This window comes from Protopterus annectens, chromosome 7.part0 (assembly GCF_019279795.1).
Source record: "Protopterus annectens isolate FY-2018-M chromosome 7.part0, PAN1.0, whole genome shotgun sequence".
Lineage (NCBI taxonomy): Eukaryota > Metazoa > Chordata > Ceratodontiformes > Protopteridae > Protopterus > Protopterus annectens.
The window spans coordinates 1,225,545,622-1,225,571,833 of record NC_056739.1 but is presented as its reverse complement, the minus strand read 5'-3'; the positions used below and the strand labels follow the sequence as shown (position 1 = coordinate 1,225,571,833).

The 26,212-nt window shown below is 39.1% G+C and overlaps 1 protein-coding gene across 1 annotated transcript in view; it reads left to right on the top strand.

The window, feature by feature from the left end:
• Positions 1-26,212, top strand: part of DNAH1 (dynein axonemal heavy chain 1) — a 5,225,710-nt gene that overhangs the window by 3,182,461 nt on the left and 2,017,037 nt on the right. The window contains exon 47 of the mRNA XM_044076389.1: positions 24,100-24,278. Coding sequence (XP_043932324.1) covers positions 24,100-24,278 — 179 coding nt within the window. The remainder of the gene's footprint in view (positions 1-24,099; positions 24,279-26,212) is intronic.

The window sequence follows — 26,212 nt, the reverse complement described above, 5'->3', positions numbered from 1 at the left end:
ATTTCCCAGAACCTTCATCCATTCCTCCACCTCTAAAAGATTTGGAGGATGTGTGTGTCACTACATAGAGTTATCCTTTTAGTCAGCCTGCTGTCCTTAAAAAGATAGATTATATAATGTTCCTCAGTCTTTTAATTTTTATGCACTCTCCCAAACCTGACCCAGCAACTATAGCATTAGTTATTCCTTTTGCCAGTAACCATTTAGATCCATTATTGTTTTTTTCATCCATTCCTCAGCTGGTGGTTCTTGGATCCACCCTTCAGATCTGTCCTCAGCCACTCGACAGACATCAAGCTCCATAGTTCGAGCTCCCGTCCCTACCCATAATCCTCCAACTACTTGTGAGTTACCTCAGATATTGTTTGCTGCTTTAGTAATAAGGAGTGGTCACCTTTAGCTTGAATGATTTGTTTGCGAGAGAGTTGTTCCTTGGAATAAGTACAATCATTAGCATTATATTTTTCTATCTTTTCTTCATTTTGGTATTTTCTTATTATATCCTCCCCTTATACTAGAAAAAAAATGTGTATTTTTTCACCCTTCCTCCTTCGCCTTTAAACCATCGCTGGTTTTGATGCTTTGGCCTTAAGCCTTGCTCTTTCTTTCGCTAACCTTGTGGTATATCTTCTTTACCGTTTCTGGCATTTTGCCTTTGTGGTACATGTCCATTACCATTCTTGTTAGCTTTCCTTCCTATTGTCTTGCTTTCTTCACTTTTAAATATTGCTAATACCATTGTTAGTAATTTCTTGTACTTTAAAGGATGTCAGAAAAACCTACTGGGTTCAAAAAAGTGCTCTGCTTGTGGGCATAAGATGCTAAATCCTAGTAGTCATTCACTGTTTGGGTGCACTGTTTAAGCCCAGGCATCTTGATGTTTCTTGTGACATTTATGCCAGTTTTAATAATAGGGCCTTGGTTGAAAAAAAGAAAGAATAAATTAATACTGAAAGGTTTACTTACATCCTCTGCTTCTTCAAACTCTGGAGCACCATCTTCTTCTATGAAATTCTCAGGTGATACAGAAGAGAGACCCAAGGAATTGAGAAAGTGTTCCTTTGACTGCTGTCCTCCCTTAACTTTTTCTGGCTCGGCTTTGCCTGAGAAGATATCAAAAACTTTCAGCTCCGACCTCTTCAAAAACTCCAACAAAGACAAAATCAAAACTTTCAGATCCATCTTCTTATCTGGAGCCAACTAGGTCCAGATCTAAGTCATCAAGGTTTTCCTCTGAACCCATCTCTTCAAGGCTTCATTCTCCCTTCCTGCAAGACACACCTAGAACAGCATTCCATCCACCATATACTTCGTCTTCTCTCAGGTCACATCCAGAAGCCTATCAGAAGTGGATATGGATAGGATGATGAGAAGATTTCTCATAACCCAGATTCATTTGAGTGTTTCACCAACTCTATCTCCCATTGGACCTTTGAGCCTTTCCACCACTCAACCTCAGGCTTTAGCTCTTACTCTTATCTGGCCAGTGGTATCGATGTTTTTGGACCCAAGATTTCCAAATATGTCTGTGACAGATATGAAGACTTGCCTTTATTTGACTCCAACACTTTCTCTGACCTATACTGCTCTGACCTTGTCTAATTCTGAAGGATCTTGTGGGTGTAACATTGGCACTGGATCTGGTGGGTTGGGATAGGCTCTGATGGTTTAGAAGCCATCCTTTCCTCTCAGATCTTCGACTCTAGACAGCTAGGCTTTGACCTCTGCCTTGAGAATGGAGCTAGGGGGATCGAGTTCCAACCCTCACAGGCTTTTTTGGATCCAGTAGGGGTGAGACTGCATCAGCTTTTGAGGTAGTGGAAAGAGCTTTTTCCTCTTTAGGGGAAAAGATACCCTTATCCCCTTCAGGTACAACCCACACTCAACTGTCTACTGTGGAAGCTGTGTCTCTTCATCCCACCCCATCACAACAGTTGGTCAGGTCATGCCTTGAGACTGTCCTCATTCAAGAAACTGCCGACATTTCTAAGTCCTCTCCAGAATCTCCCACCAAAGAACCCACTCGGAAGAGGACATGCAAAAGGAGGCACCTAGACTCTCTACAGAAGTCATTAATTGAAGACACTGACTTCAATGAAGGGGAAGGATCCCCCGGATCACACCCGAGGATATTTCATTCAGAGCAATTCTCAAACTTCTGAAACAGAGTGCAGTTTAGTCTTCTGAGCCCCCCTTCCCAAGAGGAATCATTGTTCCTTGAGGCTTTTGGAAGCTACAACTTGGGTACTTCCCTCAGTGGATGAGATGGTAGACCTCATCTCCTATAAGGCTTGGAAGGATCTGGATGTCACAGAGCCTATCCCTAAATGCTTGGACAAGTATCTTGTTACAGCTAAAGATTGCACTTAGTGGAGCAAGGGCCCTTCTGTGGATGCTATAGTGGTTGCAGCAGCCACCAGGAAAGAACTAACAGAACAGAGTGCTTCTGTTCCTCCCCCTAATGGGGAATCTAGGGAATTGGACAGGTACAGGAAATGTGTCTATGCATCAGTGATGTTTGCATTCAGGTCTTAGAATTATTTGGCATATATTACAAGATCTCATAGGGAATTGATCAAACAGTTCTCCAATACCCTCTCATGATCAATTTCTGTAGAGGATAAGAAAACAGTTTTTTAGCAGCTGGCCACCCTACAGTCTTTATGTAATGCTTCCATGAGAGTGATATCTCACAACTCAGTGGGAGTGGCTAGAATGGTGGGTCAAGCATAACCATTAGAAGGCATGCCTGAATGTGCCTCTGTGATTTTGCGAAGCCCTTCAAGTCTTCATTCATCAATGCCCCTTTTGATAGGTCCACTTTATTTGGTCCTAATTTGAAAGAGACTCTCTCTAGCATTGAGCAAGTTGGGAAGACCCTTTCTGCCATGGGAATCCATTTTTCTATTCCTCAAAGGACCTTCTCCCGATACCAGAGAGGGGGCAGAAAATTGTGGTTCAGAAAGTTGCAAGGCTCTTATCAAGACTTCTATGGAGAAGGACCCCTTTGTGGCAGAGGGAGAAGCTCCCCACTGGATGACATTGCCCTCATGGCAGAGGTGGCCTGCAACATCAGGGTCATTCTCGGATAATCCCTTTCAGTGTACCTGAAGAGTTACCCAATTGCTGCATTCTGAAGAATCAGGGGATGTCTTATCTCTGCATTCACAAGCCTAGACTGCCATTAACCAGGATTCCTGGGTGCAAATATCATATGTAGAGGATTTTATTTACCATCCTTCCCCCCCAAAATGCAACAGAAAACTTCCTGATGTTCCACCCAGTGAGAAGAAAGCCACAGCTGCAGAAATAAAAAAAAAACTTCTAGAAAAAGAGTCATCCAACCAGTCCCACCCGACTGGCAAAGGTCTGGAACTTATTCAAGGTTCTTTTTGATGCCAAAATAGACTGGGGACCTCAGACCAATTTTGTATGTCAGCAATTTAAATCAGTTTGTGAAAGACCTGAAGTTCCAGATGATCATGGTTCATTTCATCCTGCCTCTTTTAATTGGATTGGATGTGCTCCATAGATCTCCAGGATGTATACTATCATATCAAGATACACAGGTGCTCTAGGCGATATCTACACTTCTGGCTGGGAGCCAGTCACTACCAGTTCAGAGCTCTGCCCTTTGGTCTCACTACAGCCCCCTGGGTTTTCACCAAGTGTATAGCAGTGGTTGCAGCTCTCCTGATACTGCAAGGATTCCAGATGTTTACATATCTAGATGGCTAGCTGCTATCTGCTTCCATCAAGCCTCTACTAACTCAAGCCAGGGATCATTTGCTCCATTTTGTTTCCAGCTGGCCATCCCCATAAACCATTCCAAGTCTCAGCTTTGTCCAGCACAAAATCTGAATTTGATAGGAGCCCATCTAGACACAAAATCAGAAGTGGCAAGCCTACCACAAACAAGATTAGAGACTTTAAGGAAACAGGCATTATGCATCCTTACTCTTCATTTAATTCCGGCCAAATTAGTATTGTAACTGATGGGCTCCATGGCAGCCTCCATAGTTGCAGTTTCTTTGGCTTATTTTCACATGAGAATACTACAGTGGACCTTAGCGGTACAGTGGTTAATAAGACATCAGTCGGTGTCATCTCCCATTCACATCACATCTGTTTGTAGTCGACACATAGCATGGCAGATTCATACAGAGGAAGTCTGTCAGGGCTGCCCCTTCATAACTTCTTCCCCCAAGGCCACTGTGATTATGGGCACCTCCCAATTGGGGTGGTTTGGGGGCATTACTTGGGAAGGATCTGAGACCAAGGCATGTGGTCTCAGATGGAGGCCAGTCTTCACATCAATCTCCTAGAAATTAGAGCAGTCCTATATGCATGGTAGGTGTTTTACGATTTTCTCCCATTAGGAATGGTTTTGATTCAAATGGACAACATGTTGGTAGTCTAATACATCAGCAAACAAGGGAGAATCAGATCTTACCCACTTTGCAGGGAAGCAATAAGAGTGTGGCAATGGGTGATCTCTTTTGACTGCTTTCTCTTAGGAATGCATATTCCAGGAAGATCCAACATGCTAGCAGACTAATTGAGCAGGTCCAGTTTACTTCCTGATAAGTGGTGTCTCAGTCAGTCAGTAGCAGACATGAACTTTCACCAATGGGATCAACCATTCTGTGACCTTTTTGCCTCTTCCTGCACTACCAAGTTTAGCAGGTACTCTGCCCTGATTCCCCTGGAGGTGGAGTCACTGAGAGATGCTCTAGTTCATGATTGGCCCTTCTGTCTATTTCATACCTTTCCTCTCACTCCTCTTATCCCCAAATGTATTCATAAAGCTTACCAATGGAAGACCAAGGTGATCCTCATTGCCCCATTTTGGCCTTGCCATGTATGGTTCACCTTCCATTTGCCTCATCTTCTTCACCTTCCTTGGGTGTTTGATCATCTTCAGGACCTTCAGTCTCATCCTTCTGGGCTGCCTCACCTAAACATATTATACCTCAAATTGACCACATGGGTTCTTCACTTCCAGTGATGGTAAGAAGTTCCAGGCTGATCTTTCCTGTTCGCCACATCCTTATGTCATCCAGCTTACATTAGGAAACTTTATAAAAGTAAATAGAAAAGATTCTCCATGTGGGCTCTTCTGAGACAGTTAGACCTCTTTTCTGCCTAGATTCTAGCAATTTTTCTTTTTGTAGCCTCCATTGTCAATGAAGGAGCTAGTTATTTGACTGTTAAGGTGCAACTGGCTGCCATTCTCAATGTTTCACCTGGGTGTAGATAGTTCATCCCTATCTTCCTTAAAATTGTACAAAGTCTTACTTAAAGGTGCCCTACTGCTTCTCCCCCAGTAAAATATCCTGTACCTCCGTAGGATCTTACAGTCGTGCTTCAGCCCCCCACCCGAACAATCAGCAAAAACAGAATTAAAATCTTGATCCTGGAAAACTCTTTTTCTAGTTGTTGTTATTCCAGTTAGAGGGGTATCTGAACTCTAAGCACTCTCTTCTTAACCATCTTACCTGATTTTTCACAAGGACAGGGTTTCACTTCGGACTAAGTCTTTATTTCTAACTAAGGTGGTTTCATAAGTTAACTTCAACCAGTCAGTCAACCTACCAGTCTTCTTTCCAAAATTCTCAAACAGGGGAGAATACATGCTTCATTTACTAGATGTTTATAGACAGCTCAGATTTTACATTCACAGGTCTAAAGATTTCAGGAAGTCAGAGCAACTGATTGTATCCTGTCTTAAAGCTAACTTAGGAACAGCAGTAGCAAAAGTGACTAGCCAGATGGCTCACTGATTGCATTACCTTTATTTACAGAAACAAAGGCCTGTCATTACCTAATCATCTCAAAGCTTACTGCACAAGGTCTATGGTAAATAATCTGCTTATTGTTCAAAAGCATCTATGCAGCTGATGCATGGTGCAATGCTCATATTTTTATAGCTCATTACAAGTTGGATATATTATCAAGGGATATGTCAGTTTTTGGCTCCTTGGTAGTCAGGAATATATTTTCTTGAGGACCACCCAAGATTACTCTAGCATGGGACTCTATCCCATCAGTTGAGGAATGGACAAAAAAAGACAACATCAGATATTATAGTTATAGAATCACCATGACTCTGCATCTGTGTTGCCTGTTTTCATCCTTCCTCAACTTCTCACCCACCATTTCCCCTTCCCTTTATGTCTGGACCCTGGTATGACCTGAGGGATATTTCTGACTAGTTAATGCCAGGTAGGCTCCAGAGTTTTCCTCCTCTGGTTTCTTCTCTATTTTCCAAATGTTCATCTTTTGGGTTACTTTACTCAGAAATTACTATTGGCTACCTTTTTCCATTTTGGCATTGTGATTTATAAATCGATGACAAATTTGATCTGTGGTAACTCACTAGTAGTTGAAGGATTTTGGGTAATATGGAGGAGCTCGAGCTCCTGAGCCTGAAGTCTGTCAAGTGGCCAAGGATGGATCTAAAGATCAGATCCAGGACCCATCAGTTGAGGAAGGATGAAAATAGATGCAGATACAGAGTTATGGTGAGTACACAACTATAGTTTAATTTCAATCCTTGTCTTTTTTTTGACATGGATGGAAAGATTATTGATAAGTATGGGGAAAAAGTACATGCTCCTTCAACTTTGATTTTCAAAACTTTGAATTGTCAGGCTCATATGTTAAAGTTTATTCTAACTAATTGTGAAAGCATGAGGAATGTTTTGTCTGCATTTTTTTTGTGAGGAATATCTGTTTAAAAAAAAAATAGTTTCTTCCATTGTACAAGTCACAACACTTTTCTTACAGTGTCTGTATGACTGTGTTAATACTTCTTCCAGGGCTATGGCTACTGGTACTGTTTTGATGTGATTTGCCTGACTGCATTCTGAGAACCTCCCAGATTATGTGAAAAATGTGATTTTAAATTCTGCTTTGGATAGATTTTTAATTTCCGGTTCCTCTGCTGCAGAGGATATCAAAATGTGTGCTGTAAGTTGTAAGTTGATACAGGGAGATTTCTTTTTGAAATTTTCTATGAGAGTCTCTAATCCCTCATAATTTTTTTTTTTGCAAAAAAAACAGTCTCAACAAAATACTGGTAAACAGACGTTTAAGAGGAAATGGCAAGGGGGATCCAAAAAGAATTCAGGACCCCCCCCAAACTAATGATGGTCCAACAAGTCAAAATGATTGATTAGTGGACCTTGTTCCTGCCCCCATCTCTACCCTGGCTGTTACTTTTCTCTTCCAGAAAGTCATAAGCTCTGTTTTTCTCTTTGGAAACAGACAGTCTTGGACAAATGGTTTATGAAGATCATTCATCAAGGTTACAGATGGCAGTGAGATAAAATTTCTCCTTTCCAGGAGGTTTTTCCTCATCCACCAGACTAGACTCCTTTATTTCCCCCTGTCCTTCAACACATGCTGTCCCACAGAGTGATAGAAACAGTTCCTCCTTCCCAGGTTGTGAAAGTTTTTTATTTATGGATGTTTTTAGTGCCAAAGAAAGAAGATGGTTGGAGAACAGTTCTGGATCTTTCTTTTCTAAACTTGTGTGTGTTAGTGCTCATGTTCAAAATGTTGTCACTTCACAAACTCACCTCTTCTTCCTCATTTAAGTTTTCTGGTAACACTAAGTTTAAAAGATACTTATCATCACGTGCCTGTTCATCCAGACTTCAGGCATTTCTTAAGGTTCTGTGTGACTGGATCACATTATCAGTTCTCTGCCTTACCCTTTGTACTATTCACTGCACCAAATGTGTTCACAAAGTGTCTAGCTCCTGTTATAGCTCATTGCAGGGTCTCCACATCTTTCCATATTTAGATAATTTGCTTATCTTTGCAGTCTTTTTCAAAGTGTCAGGAATCTCTCACTTAGGCAAGACATCTCTTATGCAAGCTGAGATTCCAAGAGAACATTCAAAAGTCTTTTTTCACAGCATCTCACAGAATTGTGATCCTGAGGTGATATCTAGACTCCTCAGTTTAAAGAGCTTTAATTCCACAGGAAAAATAGATCTTTATCTAGATCTATTCCTAAGGGTTGCTCTCAGACTTCAGACTCTATGAGGGAATACCTCAGGAGTTTGGGTCTTATGGCATCTATGATTCTCATAATATTCCTGGCAAGACTCCACATGAGAAAAATCACTTATGTCTGATGTATTTTTGGTCCCAGCACCAACATCCTTGGTCTTTTCAAATCCCAGTGCTGGAGTTTGTCAGAAGAGAAATCACTTGGTGGAGACAGCAAATATCCCTAAATCCAGGTCTGCCCTTCTCACTTCCAGCACCAAAGCAGTCAGTCACTCAGCACAGATGCTTTGGACTTTGCTCAGGGGAAAGTTTCAGGATGGATAAAAGTGCAAGGTTTATGGGACACCAAAGACAGATACAAATATATAAATATTAAATAATTGCTTGCCCTGATCAAGGCAGTCGACTATCTGAATAATCTTCGCTTCCCAGGACATTTTCAAGTTTTTACAGACAGTGCCACAGTCATGTGGTGCATCAACAAGCAAGGTGGAACCAAGTGGTCGCCCTTTTGCTAACTAGCTATGTTAGCTTTGGATATAGCTTCACAGCACAATCTCACTCTGCAGGCATCCCACATTCCTTTAGAGTAAAATCCTGTAGCTGAGTAGAACAAGGGCAGACCCTCACAAATGTAGACTAGATCAGGGTGTCTTTTAATATTTGATCCATGTGTGGGAAGTTCCTCAAGTATACCTATTTGCCTCCTCTCAGAACAATCCACTAGCAAGATTCTGTTGCAGGATTACATCAAGAAGTCCTGGAAGGCAGATGCCTTTTCCTTTTCTTAGAAAGGAATATTCCTGTATGCTTTTCCACCCTTTCCACTGATATCCATGGTACTTCTGACGTTTCAGGAGGAGTCCCCAAAATCATTGTGATGACTCCCTTCTGACCAAGGCAACAGTTGTTCTCCTTTTGGAAATGGCTGGGGACTTTACCATAAGGTTTCTCACAGAATGGATCTATGCACAGATGATCAGGGATGTTTGATGCACCCCAACCTCAGTAAAGTTCATCTGACTGCCTGGATGATAGGGATCTTAATTCCCTTTAGGCACATGTTTATTGAAGACTTGCAGCAGGTAGTAATGGAGGCAAGAATGCCTGCTTCTAAAAGCTCATATATTAGTAAATGGAAAAGGTTTTCTAGTAGATGCCAACAACATAACCAATGACTATTCAGAGTTAGCTGTTCTCTGGTTTTACAATATTTGTTTGAGTTACTATCCCATGATCTTTCTTACTCCTCCATCAAGGTTCATTAATGGGTCGTTTCAGCATATCTGCCACTGGATTCTCCTCTTTCAATGCATTCTGAAGTCAAAAGATTTTTGAAAGAGGTTTTTCATAGAGGCCTCCAAGAAAAGTGGTGGCCCCTCCTTAGATCTTAATTTTGTGTTAGAGAGGCTAAGACTTGCTCCAGCTGAACCAGCTAATATGGCTGATTTCAGGGTCTTAACATGGGAAATTATTTTACTGATTGCTGTGACCTCCACAATAAGAGTATTTGAATTGTGAGTTCTTATGGTGAGTCAGTCTTGTCTCATTTTCCACAGAGAATTTTTTGAGCACTAATCCTTCTTTTTTGCCTAAAGTGGTATCTGAATTTACTTTAAGCAAAACTAACCACCTCCCTGTTTTCTTTCCTGAATCTAAAAATGTGGGAGAAAGGATATTCCTTGTCTTGGATGTCCACAGACAACTGGGGTACTATAATGGTTGAACTAACTTTTTCAGGTCTTCAGATAAGTTGTTTATTTCTTGTGAAGGTAAGAAAAATGATGTGTCAAAACAGAGTATTTCCAAATGTTTGTCTCAGGCTATTACCTTTTGTTATGCTCACCTTAACAAAACTATTCCAGGCTTTATTAAGGCCCGCTATACCACGGCTTTGGCTTAATTTATGGCTTTTTGGAAAAGGTTGAGTCTAGAAGTATTCTCGAAGCCGCAGCTTGGTCCTCTATACATATATTTAGAAAGCATTACAAGCTTGATTCTTTCTGTAGTCTAGATCAGCCTTTGTTAGGATCATTCTCCACGCCGCTCCTGGACCTTTGCCTTTCCACTTCACAAATATAGTAAGCTAGGATAATCTGCTCATATAGCTAAGGCTACTGCAATGGTGATCAATATCACAGCTGTGTAAGTAAACTGTTTGAATGGTCACTGCTGCAATAGACATTCCTTCCCTCCATCCTCCTTGTTTCCTGGTGTGTTGTTTATGCCAGTGTGCAAATTCTTATTTTTTTTTTCTTAGGATTCTCCTCTATCTCTCTGTTGGCATGATAGCTCTGAAGGGCTTGGCACTCAAGCCTGCCTTTTTAATCAGCTCAGCTTGAGCTGGCTGACAGTTTGGTCATGTGGAAGGCACCCTGAAGCTTTGGAAGCAGGATGGCTGTTACATCCTTGGCAGGATATAACCCATATTGCTAAGGCTACTGCAGCAGTGATCATTCAAACATCTACTGGCATGGTAAATTTATTTACACAACTGTACTTTCTTCCATACCACACACACACACACACACACACACACACACACACACACACACACACACACACACACATATCTTTACCGGAAAATAAAAAATCAAAGCTTTTAGATGACATGAACAAAATTCCACTATAAAATGTGAAAAAAAGAAAGGGTCCTCATTTGGGGTACTTGGCTTTCCCTAGCAGTAGCAAACTGGATCCTTTTGAATGTCTGACAGACCCATCTTATGACGACATCTTGCTTCCCTGGATGGTAACAAGAAAATTCTGAAGAGTTCATGCTTGTACATGCCTCATGATCCACCCTCCTTCTGCAGGGATTTCATAAGAACACAGAAAAATTATGCAGGGGGTTAAACAACTTTTTCTTTCCTCTGTTTCAGAATTTCAGAGAATTACCACTCCATACCAGGCCACAAAAATTCCACTCAATAAAAAGGCCAAAATATCTGAAAATAAGTGGTTGGATAAGTTTAAGTATGATTTCAAAGGAACAAAAGGTCCCTTACAAGGTAAAGTTTCCACCTTCTGACTACTCTCTTCCTTCCATCTCTTCATCTTGACCATTCCTCCTCCAGCCTTCCAAACAAACTTTCAGTCAAACTTCCCCTTTGGGAAAAGATCACTTCAGATGCTTGGGTCTTGAGAATCTTCAAAATGAGTACCCTCTTCACTGGAAATCTATTCTTTTTCACCACTCATTTCAACATGTACCTCATAATCAACAATGTCTAGTTCATCCAGTCTTATCAGTACTTTTGCACCACGGTGTAATTGAACCTGTTCCTCCCAATCAACAAGGAAAGGATTTCTGTTCCAGGTATTTCCTAGTCCCAATAAAACTAAATACTTGGAGACTAATCCTAGATGTCTCTGTCCTCAACATCTTTTTGAACATTCCACAATTCAAGATGTTAGCTGTCCAAAGTCTTTTTTCTTTGATTTTCCCAAAGGCTTTTCTGGTTGCTATGGATCTCAAGGATTCTTACCTACATGTTTAAATCCATCCTCTTTAAATGAAACTTTTAAGATTCTGTGTCTTAGGGTTGCACTTTCAGTTTACTGCTTTTCAGTTTGGGTTTTCCACTTCTCCACGAATGTTCACAAAGTATATAGCCCCATTATAGCATTCTGCAGGCTGAAATGTATCCCCATCTACCCTTACTTAGATGATTTTCTGATTCAAGCCACTTTCCCTCATAAACTTCTACAGAACTTAAATTAACTACCAGTCTCTTTCAGAACCAAGGCTTCACTCTGAATTTCAGCAACTCCAATCTTCTCCCTTCACTTTCGTTGGTATTCCTTCGTTGTCATCTCAACTTACCTCTGATGATGGCATTTCTTCCTTTATTCTAGACTCCATTCTTAACAGACTGAGTTCTATCCCTAACAGACCTGTTTTTCCTTAGCAAGAGTGATTCTGAGTGCCCTGGGGTTTATGGCTTCCACAGTCCAGATGATCTCATTTGCCAGATTGCAAATGAAGAAAATTTGGTGGTACCTGAAATCCTGTTGAGCATACAGCTACCACCTGCTCTCATTCTCCATTCCTCTCTTTCCATTTCTGAATTAAGAATTACATTGGTGGACCACTCACGTAAAATGAAACACTTCATCTCTTTCTAATCTCTCCTCCTCTTCAAATTGTCTTCATTGGTGGATTAGATGGGACCTGGGGAGGGGATTTGTTTAGAAGGTTTCAAGGTTCAAGGAGTCTGGTCTAAAAGGGACAGAAAAATGATATAAACATAAAAGAAATGAAATAATTGATTCTGACTTTTCAGTCTCTCTATTACCTATGGTCCCCTGGAACAGTTCATGTTCTGATGGTGTGTATAGCTGTCATGACCCCTTCACAGGCTAACAGTGATGGTTTCAGACACTGGTATTCAATCACAGCTTTTCTGTCTGAGCAGTTTACATTTCATTAGAACAGAATGACTTGGAAGGGTAACTGAGCAGATCAAAGGGGATGACCCCCCCCCCCCGTCAAAAGGATGTTGAACAGGAAGGTCTTCAACAGATTGTCCACCAGTGGGATATTCCAGAGACAGATCTCTTTGCCTCCAGTCCGAACTACTGGGACCCCTTGCAAGGAAGCCTGGACAAAGGATGCCTTCTCCTTCAGTAGAAAAATAAATTATTGTCTGCCTTCCCTCCTTTCCTGTTATTCAGAAAGTCTTCCTAAAGATTCAGAAAGAAAATTCCAACATTTTCTTGTTGACTTCCTTTTGCTCAAACAGAATTACTTCTCCCTTCTTTTTCAGCTGGCCAGGGGCAATCACAAATTATCACCTGACAGGCAGGATGGCCTGCTCACACAACAGAAAAGATCTTTAAGGATCTGTCATTCCCACATACCTGAAGATTCTCAGAATCACTGCAAGATGATAAACTGTTTATGGTTTTTAGGCACCTTTATTTTGAGAAACTGCTACAGGTCATAAGGTAGGCTGGAAAGTCTGCAACTAGAAAATCATGTATATCTAACTGGAAAAGATTTTTGTTTTGGTGCCAAAAAGATAGAGGATGGGATCCCTATCAGCCAATAATATCTTCTATCCTCCAATATTTTTGTGAACTACAAAATTTGGGTCTGACATATACTTCCAGTAAGGTGCATTTATCAGCCATTTCAGCTAATGTCTTCCCATGGATCCACCTTTTTTATGCTTTGCAGTCAAGCAATTCCTAAATCCTGCATATCTGGCCCACCCAAGAAATCTATTCCTCCTCCCTGAGACCTGAATTATGTGCTGTAGAAATTAACTTTATCACCATTTGAACCATTTTACTCTGCTTTTTTTAAATAGTCCATCTTATTCTGCTTTCTTAAAATATTAATATGGAAAACAGTTCTTATTATTCTACTCTCTGTTAAAAGGGTCTGTAAGTTATAAGTCATGATGCCTATTCTAGCTTTTCTGGTCTTTCCCATGGACAGCTCATCCTTTATGCCTAAAGAGATCTCTAAAATGGCTCAGATTCAGTCAGTACACATTCCTGTATTTTTCCTTACCCTCAAAATAATACACATTTACTGGATTTTAGTTCTGTAAAAAATGTTGCAGTTGCTAAATGTCACCAGGCAAATAAGATTTTATTTGGATAAAACTTAAGAAAATCTGATCAGTTGTTCATTTTCTTTTGGAGCAAAAACAGAAGGTCTTCCACTATCCAAGCAAAACATTTCTTGATGGATATCCCTTGCCATCTCTTTTTGTTATTCCAACCATGGGAAATTCATTCTATGTATTGTCAAAACTCAGTCTACAAGAGCTTTAGTTTCTTCTGCTGTCTTTTCAATGGGCTTGATTTCAACTCTATACTAGAGGCAGCTACTTGATTTTTCATTCACATTTTTACAGAGCATTACAAGATTTATGTATTTTCTGTAGCCAGAACTGGATTTCCTAGATCCATACTTCAAGCTTTACTGGATTTTAGAACAAAAACAACAAATGGTAGGTACTCCACAACAATCGAAGCAAACCACTGAAAATTACTGAAAAATACTTTTTTATTCCACAAAAGTAAGCACTTTCGCGTCTCCAAGGATGCTTCCTCAGACTTAAGTCTTTCTCAGTGGTTTGCTTCGATTGTTGTGGAGTACCTACCATTTGCTGTTTTTGTTCTAATACAGTATCTTGCTTGGAGGTACCTTACCCCTGCAGTGTATTCTTTTTACACATTTACTGGATTTTAGTTCTGTCTCATTTACCCCCTCTCTGTCTATCTAGAAGCATTAGGAATCTTCTAGCTACATCTGATTTAGTTACATCCATAACCTAAAAGAAAAGGCCCAGATTTGTGTCAAACTGGTAGTTAATGATACCGCATGTACTGAGCCTATGGACATAGCAAACCTGTTGGCCAACAGGTTCTGTGAAAATTTCACTCCCCTGTCCCTGCCACACATATCCCATGACATCTCTACCACCTGTCTCTTACTTTGTATCTCTAAAGAGCAGGGCATAAATGCCCTCTCTAAGGCCAAAAACACAGCATCTATGGGACCTGATAACATCCCAGGCTGCATACTACATGGGCTCTAACAAGAATCAGCAACAACATTGGGTACTCTTTTCAATCATAGTCTACGCACCGGCTTCATCCCAGTTGAATGGAAAATGGCCACCATTATTCCCTTGCACAAAGCCGATGCTTCCACTGACCCTGGGAACTATAGACCTATTAGCCTGATTAGCCTTATCTGCAAGGCCATGGAGCGAGTCATCATGGACCTTATCAACAAAGATATAGGTAATCTCCAAACACTTGACCCTACTCAGTTTGGATTTGTCAAAGGGAGATCATGCCTGTTAAACCTGGTGGACTTCTTCGAGATAGTCACCAAGGCCCTGGACGAGGGTAAATCTGTGCATACTGTGCATACAGCCTACCTAGACTTAGCCAAGGCTTTTGACACTATCCCCCACTCAGGCATCATTGACAAACTCACCCAGCCAGGTATTAACCATTCTATCATTAGATGGGTCGCTAACTGGCTCACTGACAGAACACATATAGGCAAAATAGGGGAATCCACCTCCAACAGCAGACCTGTAACCAGTAGTGTTCCACGGGGATCAGTCCTAGGACCTCTACTGTTTGGAATCTATTTCTGTGAAGTACAAGCAAAAACTAAATGTCTCTGGCTGCCAAAGTTTGCTGATGACTGCAAACTGAGAGCAGTCATAGAATCTCCAAGTGATGTCAACATCCTACAAGAGGGTCTTACACAAACAAATGATTGCTGCCAAAGTCATGGTCTTAAACTTACTGCAAAAAAATGTATTATCCCTTTCGGTAAGTGTGATGTTCCTGCTAACTACCACATCAACAGCAACACCCTAAGTACACACTCAGTGGTGAGAGACCTGGGCATACAGGTTGACAGCAACCTTACTTGTATTGCTCATCTCATAGGTAAGGGCATTGCTTCCAGAAAAAAAAGAAGTTATAACCTCCCTGTACTTTTCCCTCATCAGGCCAATAATTGAGTACAATGACCCTTTTGGTATGTACCTTTCCAAGCACCTGCAGCAATTGGAGAGACCACAAAGGTTCCCCACAAGGAAAATTCAGTGTCTTCAGCATGTGTCCTATGTGGTTGTCTGAAATCACTCTCACTTTATTCTGTTTCATAGAGACTACTCAGAGGCAATCTCTGCCTTGCATATAAGGCAATCTATGACCCTACTTTATTGGAAATGCTGCATATCCACAAGTCAAATGGTACACGGGTTACTCTCTCTAAAGACTTAACCTGGTATGTGATATTAATAGAACATGCTGGAGGGACAGATTTGTCTCCCAGATGTTACCACACCTTTGGAACAGACTCCCACTTCATGTCAAACAGAGGACCTTATTGGGCCTCTTCAAACACAATCTGGACAGTTGGGTGGGTAACTGTAGATTCACCTCGGGGAGGGGGTTCACCCATGTCCTTTCTGGACAGGGGCAGTAGATTCTGATCATGGAAATAAGGATAGAACTTGGCTAGGCTCGTAAGGGCCCTAGGGCCATTAGCCTAGTAACTTCCTATGATCCTGTGATAATCATCCCATCTGTTAGCATTACTGTAAGAGTGATTTAATGCTAAACATAGTACAGTTGTATAAGAGCTTACCATAATATTAGCTGCTCAAATAGATCACTGTTGCAGTATGTGCACCCTTCCACCAGCTCCTGTTTCCTCTTTAATTCCTTTGGCTGAGGTGGAATCCATTTTTGCCCCCCCACCCCCCACCCCGACATCTGCTTGAGCTTCTCCTCTGTATAGCAAGTCTCATTTTTCTTTGGGGCAAGAAAATGATTTTTGTGCTTGTACTCTCCTTTATATACCAGAACATAGTCTTCATACTTAAGTCTACATTCGAATGTATGGCTCATTATGAAGTAGCACTAATATTTGTCATACTGCCCAGATGTATGCTATCCTTGGTATGATACTTCAGCATTACTACAAAAGTGGTCTATTTGCACATCTACTTTTATGGTAAGTTGTTACACAACTGTACTTTCTCCCCTATTTTATATAATTCTAGTGTTGTACCATCTAAACCTAGTGATTTGCCTTTTTGCAATTTAGTGAGTTACTCCACTATTTAATTTCTATTAATGGGGGAAATTAAATAGCCTACTCATCCATTACTTTGGGGGGGGGGGGTTCTTGTCCTGCAAATACTGTTCCTTGTCATCTACCTGATATTTAGAATCTGTTGTATATAATTCTTTGAAAAATCTTTGAAAACAAAAGAAAAATGTCCCCAGGTCCTAATCTGACTCTTCCAGTTCTGAATCCCAAGTTTCATATATCCAGTTTTGTATCTTGACCTTAATCTTATTGATAAATTTATTTGTGCCTTTGGTGAGTTTCAATTGCAAAGTTGTAAATTGTAATCCTTTTTTCTTGTATTTCCCTTCCCATTTGAAAATGTCTTCTTTCTCTGCTTGTGTTATGAACAGTTCCAGTCTTTGTATCCCTCAAGCTTGTCCATTCTGCATCAGTCTTTAACCATTCTTGATGCTGTTTTAGTGCCAGTCTGTCATAGTTGTGCTTGTTTGTGGCATACTGCTTTAGTTCACCCCTCCAATTTTTCTTCCTGCTACCCAAAACATCAGCAAATGTTTCACCATTTGAACACTGTTGTTCCTTGACAAGTTTCCTTGCCACTGTGCCTGATACTATTTAGAATCACAAAATACTGCAGGAAATATCCAGTGTTGTCCCATGAGTCTGTGTTTTACTTTTATATTAACCATCACTGGAGCAGGGTAATTGGTAAGTCATCCTTATTTACAATCAAATGAATGATTTTAATACTTGTGTTTCCATCTGCACTAGGTGGACAATCTCTTCCTGCACTACTTAGTGTCACATCTGACATTTTAGCTTTAATTGTTTTTTAACTGCACACAAAACATTTTTTCTTACACTTACTTGCTAATCCTTCTCAGAAAGGGGGCAAGCCTCTCAGGTGTTATTAGCAACTGCAGACCTGTTGACACCTGCAGTTGTGGGGATGTGGCCCACTTTGCTCCCCTCCTGCCTCAATTCCACATTCACCTCCCCATATACACAAATTTAACCATTCTGTACCACACCCACATATCTCATTATCTGACCAACCTCTTAACAACACATTCAAACAAATACCTACCCTTAGCTTGGCTATTCTACTAATTTTTACATTCCTCTCAGGACACACAAGCTTAAGTCAAAGCACATCCTCAGACATCTGAACAACATCTGCTGACACACTACTATAATATTTATCACCTCAGTATTTCTCTAATTTTCATTCCCATGTACGCATTCCACAACAGCCACTCTTTCCGCCTCTCATACTTCTACTAGTCTGACAGTATTAAAATTCATATCTCTTGCACCACATATTTTCTCCATCTTATTTCACCTACTTCTTGCATTACAATTCTCAAATCAGACAATTTCTCTCCCACATCAACGTCATCATCTCTAAACACCTCTAAGGTTCACAAGTGCATACACACTCCAAAGTCAGATTGTCTATCATGTGCTAAATGCCTTAGAAACAAGGCTGACAACATAAGCATTTTTTCTGCAGTCCCACTACCATGATCTCCTTGTAATAACTAAGTCATGGCTAAAGAGTAACCATCATCATTTATATTGTTTCTTCCCTGTAAATACTTATTATTTTGATGCCTGTCCAGGCACCAGACCTGGTGGTGGCATAATGCTACTGCACAAATCCTCTGTTAACATCCTAGTTATTTTCAAAGCCAATGCATCTATTGATTCCAACCCCAAATGGTTACTAACTAAACATCCAGTCAAGTTCTATAACTGGCAATTGCCTTTACTCCACTCTGTGCTTCACTCTACAAATGTAAAAAAAAAAAAAAATATATATATATATATATATATATATATATATATATATATATATATATATATATATATATATATATATATATATATATATATATATATTCTGTCCACACTTTCTCACATCAAACCAAATAAATGCATCATCCTGGAGAACTTTAACTTAACCATCAGATCCCAGTTAAGCATGATTTAACTGAATTTCTTGCATACCTCAGCAGACTCCAACTAGTAGATATCACAAATAGACCCAACCCCAGATCTAGTCACCACTCACGTCTTGACCTCATTATTGCAGTCCTTCCAAACAATATCTCCTCTGTCTCTATTTACCCACCCACTGTTAGTGATCATTGCCCCATCATATTTTCCCTACAAAATCTACAAGTCAAATACCCCCTGCCAGTTACAAGCCTAAGCCTCCTCATAAAATAGCCATTCTACACTTAGAGATTGCTTCTATTAATTGATCCCCAGTTCTTTACTTCCTAATGCTTATATTACCACCAGTAAACTAACAAACATATTCCTCTCACTTCAAGACACCCACTTCCCAGTGATCTCAGTGCTATTGAAAGACCTGAAAAATGAATTGCTCGCCAAATTGCTTAAATATCTAAAGAAGCTATGCAATGAAGTCTGAGAAACATGCAAACAAGATCCCCACTTCCAACAACTTTGACTATTACAAAACTCTGAGGAACTTCACCAAACAGGCCGCACATAATCTCAGAACCAAACAAGCTAAGAAAACCTCCAATCTTCACTTACCTAGATGTTTCTGGCAGGAAATTAATAAAGTAACAGGAAAATCCTCCCTGAATGAATTATCCAGTCTTGTTTACATACGCTGCTTATCTGGTAATCTTTCACTCTCTGACTTCCTTAGAGAATTCTGAAGCCTTCTCACATCCTCAACTACCCAAAATGCAGGTACACAACAAAAACAGCCTAACCCCTCAATTTAAGTTATACTTTTAAAAAATTCATCTCTTAGCAAATTTATCTGTACTTGAACATATTCCCATGGCCTAACCATGTTGACCTGACAATTTTTGCTGTTGGTTCTTGTACTACTGCAGATATTTCATCACAACTCCTCTTAAGCGCACTTACAACCTTTGCCTTGTCACTACTACTATGCCAAATATTGGAAAATCGTTTTTTGCCAGACCAGTATCAGAAGAAATCAAGTCTGCTTCTTGTAGTCCCTTCTGTCCCATCTGCATCCTACCCACCTTGGTAAAATTCTTAAAAAAAAATAATTAATCAACTTACCAATTACCTATAAAAATACCACCTGCTCACCATCAAACAGCATGAAGTCTGGGCTGGTAGAAGCACAATGCCTGCTCATTGGACGCAGAATGACAATATCTTAATTAGTGTGGATAAAGGAAAACTTAGTAGAGCTCTGTTCATTGGCTTAACCTGTGCTTTTCACATGGTCAACCACCCAATTCTACTTCTCTACCTGCAAAACATTGAGATCAGCCCTGATGCTACTGCATTGTTCAAAGGCTTTCTCTCCATCTGTTCATTCCAGGTAAAGATAGGACCTTTCCAACAGTTCCCACATTCAGTTTGGGCTCCCACAGGCTCCAGTCTAGCACCTCTTTTGTTCTCGTTTGTCAACAAACATTACTATACCTGAGCCATTTACCACTACTTCTTTATGCAGATGATATGGTCATTTATTGATCTGATCCCTCATGTCATACAATTGAAACTCAACTTCAAAAGGACCTTCTTCACCTATAGCACTGGTTGAAGTCTCAGACTCTTCTGCTCAATGCCAAAAAATAAAGTTCATATTATCTGACACTCATAAAAGGTTATCCAAATCCACCCAGTTCTGTAATTTGCTTATGTCCCAGTAAACAAACTAAATGCTCAACTGTGATAACAAACCAATGAAGCTAGCAGCTCCTTTAGACATTGTGGGATCTTTCTACACCAGTCACTTAACTTCCATGAGCATGTAGAAAAGCTGAGAGCCAAGAACAATATACTCTTCTGGGCCAAAAAATATCTTAGTTTTTCTCAACATCCAGCAAGGACTACTATAGGAAAAGGAATCCTCCTTGCTCAACTTGATTATTATTTCTCCTTGTTTGCATCTGATTATGTCAAAAATACTTCCACCCTTCAGAATTTCTCCAGTAAAATAAGTTGAATCATAACTAACTCCAAAAGGAATGAAAGTACTCACTGCCTTACACTTTCAAAGGCTATGAAGCTTCCACTACAGATCAGGTCAAATCTTCTTCTTGGTTTCTTACTCTTCAAGATATTAAAACTAGACATCCCCCACTTTCTTCCAACTTTTAGCCAAGCCAGTGCAGGTCTTTCCCTACAAACCCATTTTGTCAGATTGCACTCTACTAGCCATTGCTTCTGTGTACTGACCTCAAAACCCTGGCAGTCTCTTCCTCCTGATTTAACTGATCACACAAACTTTACCCTGTTCAGGCTACACTTCAAACAATATTTACTAAAACAGTTTAAATGCAACTGTCCATCTAAAAGGCATGTCACCTAAGAGGTATCTCCTACTGTGTAGTACCTTTACCTTCCAGATAGTTGACCTACCTGATTAACTAACTTATCCTAAACTGTGATTGATCTTATCTCACCATTACTGCTCTTAACCTACTACACATAATGTAGTCCCCTCTTTCGTCTTACTGGTCTGTATTAGCTTTCCTATCCTAGTTACTACTGCCTGTATTGCCACCACTTTCACGCCTCCTACTTTAGCTCTGTTCTCCCCTTTTCTATTCCGTTGTAACTGTGTATATATTGTTATACCTTCTCTGTATATATTGTTAGATATTCTATGCTTACTCATAAATGTAAATCATTGTTGCTATTGTTTACTGTAGATTGTTTTGTTACATTATAAGCCAACCTGGGATGAGCCTGATTTTTGATTTTTGATCAGGGTTCTCCCCCGGTAAACAAATTTAAATAAATAAATACAATTAATAAATAAACATGTTCTCTTGACATCATTATTCTATCTGTTCTTGAGAATCTACCACTGAAATTCCCATGAGCAATATATTTTTGTGGTATGCTTTATCTTCCAGGTCAACCATTTTCATTTCCATTTATTCCAGCCTAACTATGTTAACCATTATCTGTGTGTACACTTGCCTAATAATCTCTCTTTAACTCAGTTATAGTTTCTGAGTGCTGGAAGAGTACATTTTCCATCTACATTATTGTTTTTCTCTGTTTTTGCAACATTGTCATCCAAATTTCTATCTGTTCTAGTTAGTTTATTTAGTGTTATGTTTAAAGGGAAAGCATCTTCTAATTCAACAGACTGGACTTCTCATTGCTTTGAACTTTATGGGGATAAGAAATTGATGTAGGCTCTCTTACCTTAGTGAGATTTTCATTGAGCTAGATGGTTGTTTGATTTATTTTTAAACTAAGAACCAAATAATCAAACAATCGTCTTTATTGCAATTGCAATACGAAGGGCTTAGTATATGTGGCCCTATGCACTTGTTGCCCGGGATTCTATGTGGGTAAAACCCAAAGGCAATTTAGGGAGTGTATATATGAGCACCAGCTGGACATTAAGCATTTAAAAGATAGTAATGCTCTGGCAAAACATGCGAGTCAACATGCTGGTCACAAGTTTGTTTTTGCTGACTTAGAAATTGTGGTAAAGAATCCTGGGGGGGGGGCATGGAAGGATATACTTGAGGCACATGAATTAAAATGGCAAATTAGGCTGGCAGCCTTTAATCCACCTGGATTAAATGACTATGCAAGCATTACTTGCATTCTTAAATTGAAGTCTTACAATGTATAACTTTTTATGACTTTTTAGCTATTATTCTTAAAATTTAAATGTTGTTTATATGTATATATGCAAGTTATTGTTTGTTCTTATACATTGTGATGTGTATACCTTTAATGAATAAGAGGGGAAGCATTTATTAAGTGGGTCAGGTGATTAATTACATGGATATAAGGTGTGTGTTTGCAGTTTGTATTTGAATCTGAAGAAGTCTTTGGATATAGACAGATGAAAGCACTCATTCTTATGGAATAATAAAACTTTTTTTTATCCTGACACCTTTGGTGGTTTCATTTGGAACAGTAGACTGGAGTAGCACTGTAGTTTATTTTTAAGCCCTTCGCTGGATTTTCTGTTCCAGTTTGACATTCTCAACAAGCCATGTCTTATCTCCCCCACTTTGGTCTGATATTTTTTCATTATTCGTCAGCCAGTAGTTTCACCAAACCACTGAAGCCCACAGAGCAGGCACTCCATTATAGCACTATTACACTGCGATTATTGGAAATCTCTCAGCTCCACATAATTTAAGAGGACAATGAGGAAAACTGCTGAGCAAAGAATAAAATCATTCACTCATCCAGCATCTTTGGGTACTTTAATAAACACAGCACTTGAGATGTGTCTTGTCTGTGAAATTATGCAGGAAGGAGGCAATTTATTTCTGCCACAGTGTTTATGAAAGTTTATGTCAGACACAGTAATTAACATTGGTTAAACAAGATGTTCTATGACTTGTGTGATTTAGAACATGGTGAACTGAATGATGGCTAAATTAGTACATTATCTACTCTTTTAAGGAGAAGCAGTGAACTAAACAAATAAGGATTTACCACGCAGTACACTGAAGTAATAAAAGTTCCATTTCACATATTGTTCCAATGTATTTTTCACTATTAAAATGCATAGTGATCTGAAAGTTTTAAGATTTTTTTCTCTGTGGCTTCCAGTCATTTATTTTTCAGTTCTGCCCAACACTGTGTATCTATATTGAAACAGTATTAATAGTATTAATTTTTACTGCATGCTTGCTTGCTTATTTATTTACTGTTCATCATGCCAGTCACACTTGGCCTGTGGCCTGTATTTATTGGAGTCACAAGATGCATTTTATGGTGAATAGTTGCTCACTGTGTCACCACTGAAAAAGTCTTCACACCAAACCTTATATGGGTAACAAAATGCAGTAAATACATAAATGTATCATAGTATTTCTTCCCAAGCTAGCAAATCTGCTATTTAACACTTACCTGTCTTTTGTAAGATACATGACTGTTTATTTTTGCTTTCATTTGCATTGCCAGATCATCTGTCATCACTTAAAGCATATATATCTAACTAAGAAATTGTTTTACTATTTTTTATGCTAACAGTCTTCATTTTATTACCGTGTGCTGATTTTAGTAGTGTAAATTCTGCTGTTGAGAAGCGTTTATTGGCTTATAGCTTGTAAGGGCCAGAGGTCATATGAAAAGGAAAGAATTATTTCATATAAAAGAATCAGATCAGGCAGCACACATAAGTAGTAAGAGAGCTTCAGACCTCCTTGTGGAAGGTTTGTTATGGGAAGATATTTCATATGCAAATATAATGGAGTTAAAATATTAAAAAATAATTTTAATAGATATGTATTATTATATTTCCTTCTTAGTAATAAATGTCTGCATCATAGAATGCCATATAGTTGTTTAATCGCATTTATATTTTTGTGTACTATGATCATTTGACTTTGGTTCTCTTAATTTCAGAATTGGTGTAGTCAGTCTCTCTGTATATGAGAGTTTATCCATTCATGTTTCTAAAAAAGTTTATTTTAATTTGGCCATAATGCTGTTGAACTTATATTGCTATATGATTTGTTTTTTATATGTATATATAGCTGGAGCCCCCAGTATACTGTTCATGAAAGAATCCCTGGTTGATGCTACCATCAAAGTATATTCAACTATTACATCTCAGCTATTGCCAACACCTTCAAAATCACACTACACCTTTAACCTGAGAGATCTGTCTAAAGTTTTTCAGGGAATCCTAATGGCAGAACCTTCAAAAACACAGGTAAATGGGCACCTTATTTTCATGACTTAGGAATTAAAATTCAACTTTTTATTTTAAGTTTAAATGTACATTTTTATTGTTATCTTCATCATTTAATTTAGTCACTTCAGCTTTAATTAAGAAGTGTTAAACCTGTCTGGATCCAATATTTTCAGCTGTGCAATCCCCAAAATACAGTGTGCAGTGATGAATTATGCACTTATTTTATAATAACAGACATCAAGTTTGCCATTTCTTTTTTCCCACACCTTTCTGTGACTGATGTTTAGGAAACAAGCATTTTCTTGTAGTATAACCTACATTTTGTTAAAAAATGCTTCTAGTTTTGCAGCAGTAGCAGACTTTTCTATTTTTTCTTATCGAGACAAATACACAGCAAGGGGATTGTTCAGAATTATGGGGAGTATGTATGTATGCATTTACAGTGGTGGCTGGTGACTTCATTTCAAAGGAGGGGCTGCAGGAGACAGCTGAATGGGTGGGGCCAATGGGAGGGGGCGTGGTCAACTAGAAAAGGGTGGGGCTATGCTCAATACCACAAACACTGGGGCTTTAATTAAATACACTGCCCTGGGTGCCAAACCATCATTATGAGAGTCCACTCAAGACAAAATGAAGTGGAGAAGAAAAAAAATATTTCAAAGCACTGGCTACATAGCAGCTTACTTAATATCTTGATGGAAACAAAAAGGTTGTGAGGCATGAAAAAATTACTTTTTAAATACATTACTGAAATGCCAGTCAAAATCAAGTATAAAAACCAAGCAGCACTCATCTCAAACCATTCTCCTTGCACTGCAGTTCTAATTATAATTTATATTCAGCTTTATAAAAGTACCAACTCCAAGTAGCATGTTGAAAGTAGCAATCTCTGTGATACCCCCACTTGTAAAAATGTTTCTTATCCAAAAAAACACATGCTACCTGACAACAACTATCTACTTGTTTCATGGGGAAAACATGATCAAAGTAAAAAATGAACAGCAAACAAAAAACAAGCTCAAGATAAATTGCTTACTGCACAGGTTATGGACCACACATGGTAGATTGGCATTCTGTTTAGTTTACGGGTAAAGCCTGCAAAGATGACTGCAAGTCTCCAACAAATGTAATGAGCTTCTGAAATTACTGTAATCCTGTCCTTTGTTACAAATACTGTCATATGCATTTCAATACCTAAGGCTTATACGCTATCTAGTTATGTAAATATTCTCTGCATGGCAAAAACAAAAAGGCTTTCAGTGTTGGTAATTCTTTAACAGTATGCTTATTAAAGCTTACTTGCATCTTACAGTCTCAGACAAGCTTGCCTGATAGTTATTAAAGCATTGCTACTTGAATACAGAGCAGTAGGCACTGTAACAACATGCATTTTCTGAATAATAAGAAGCATAAATCAACAATATAAAAATATGACAGAAAAACAGAACATTCTATAAAATCAAGGACAGATGAAAAGCCACTGTATTACTTGTGTCTGCCTTGGATGGGGGGTACTCTGCACACTTATACTGCATAACTGCTCCTTACCTTGCTTGGACACATCAAGTCACTACACGGGGGAGTAGGGTACAACAAGTATGTCACAATTTGAAATGTCTCTGGCTGATGGTGATGACCCTGGCACATTTGTCATACCTCTCAACCTCAGAGCAAGAAATATGGAAAAAGCCATAAATAGAAGTAAGACAAAGGCCCAAAAATAAGGACAATTTTAAAATATTGCTCTTATAAACTTAGAAAGATAATAGAATAGCATGTCTTGCATTAGTATGAATTTTCTGAATGGTATGAAATCTGAAACTCAAATGTCTGTCATTATTTTCTAACTTTAATCTTTAATGATTTGCCACTAATTTGCCAGAAAAACAGACCAGAAATGTGATACAAAATATAAAATAGCCACACAATACAGCTGGGAACCTGTCAAAGAA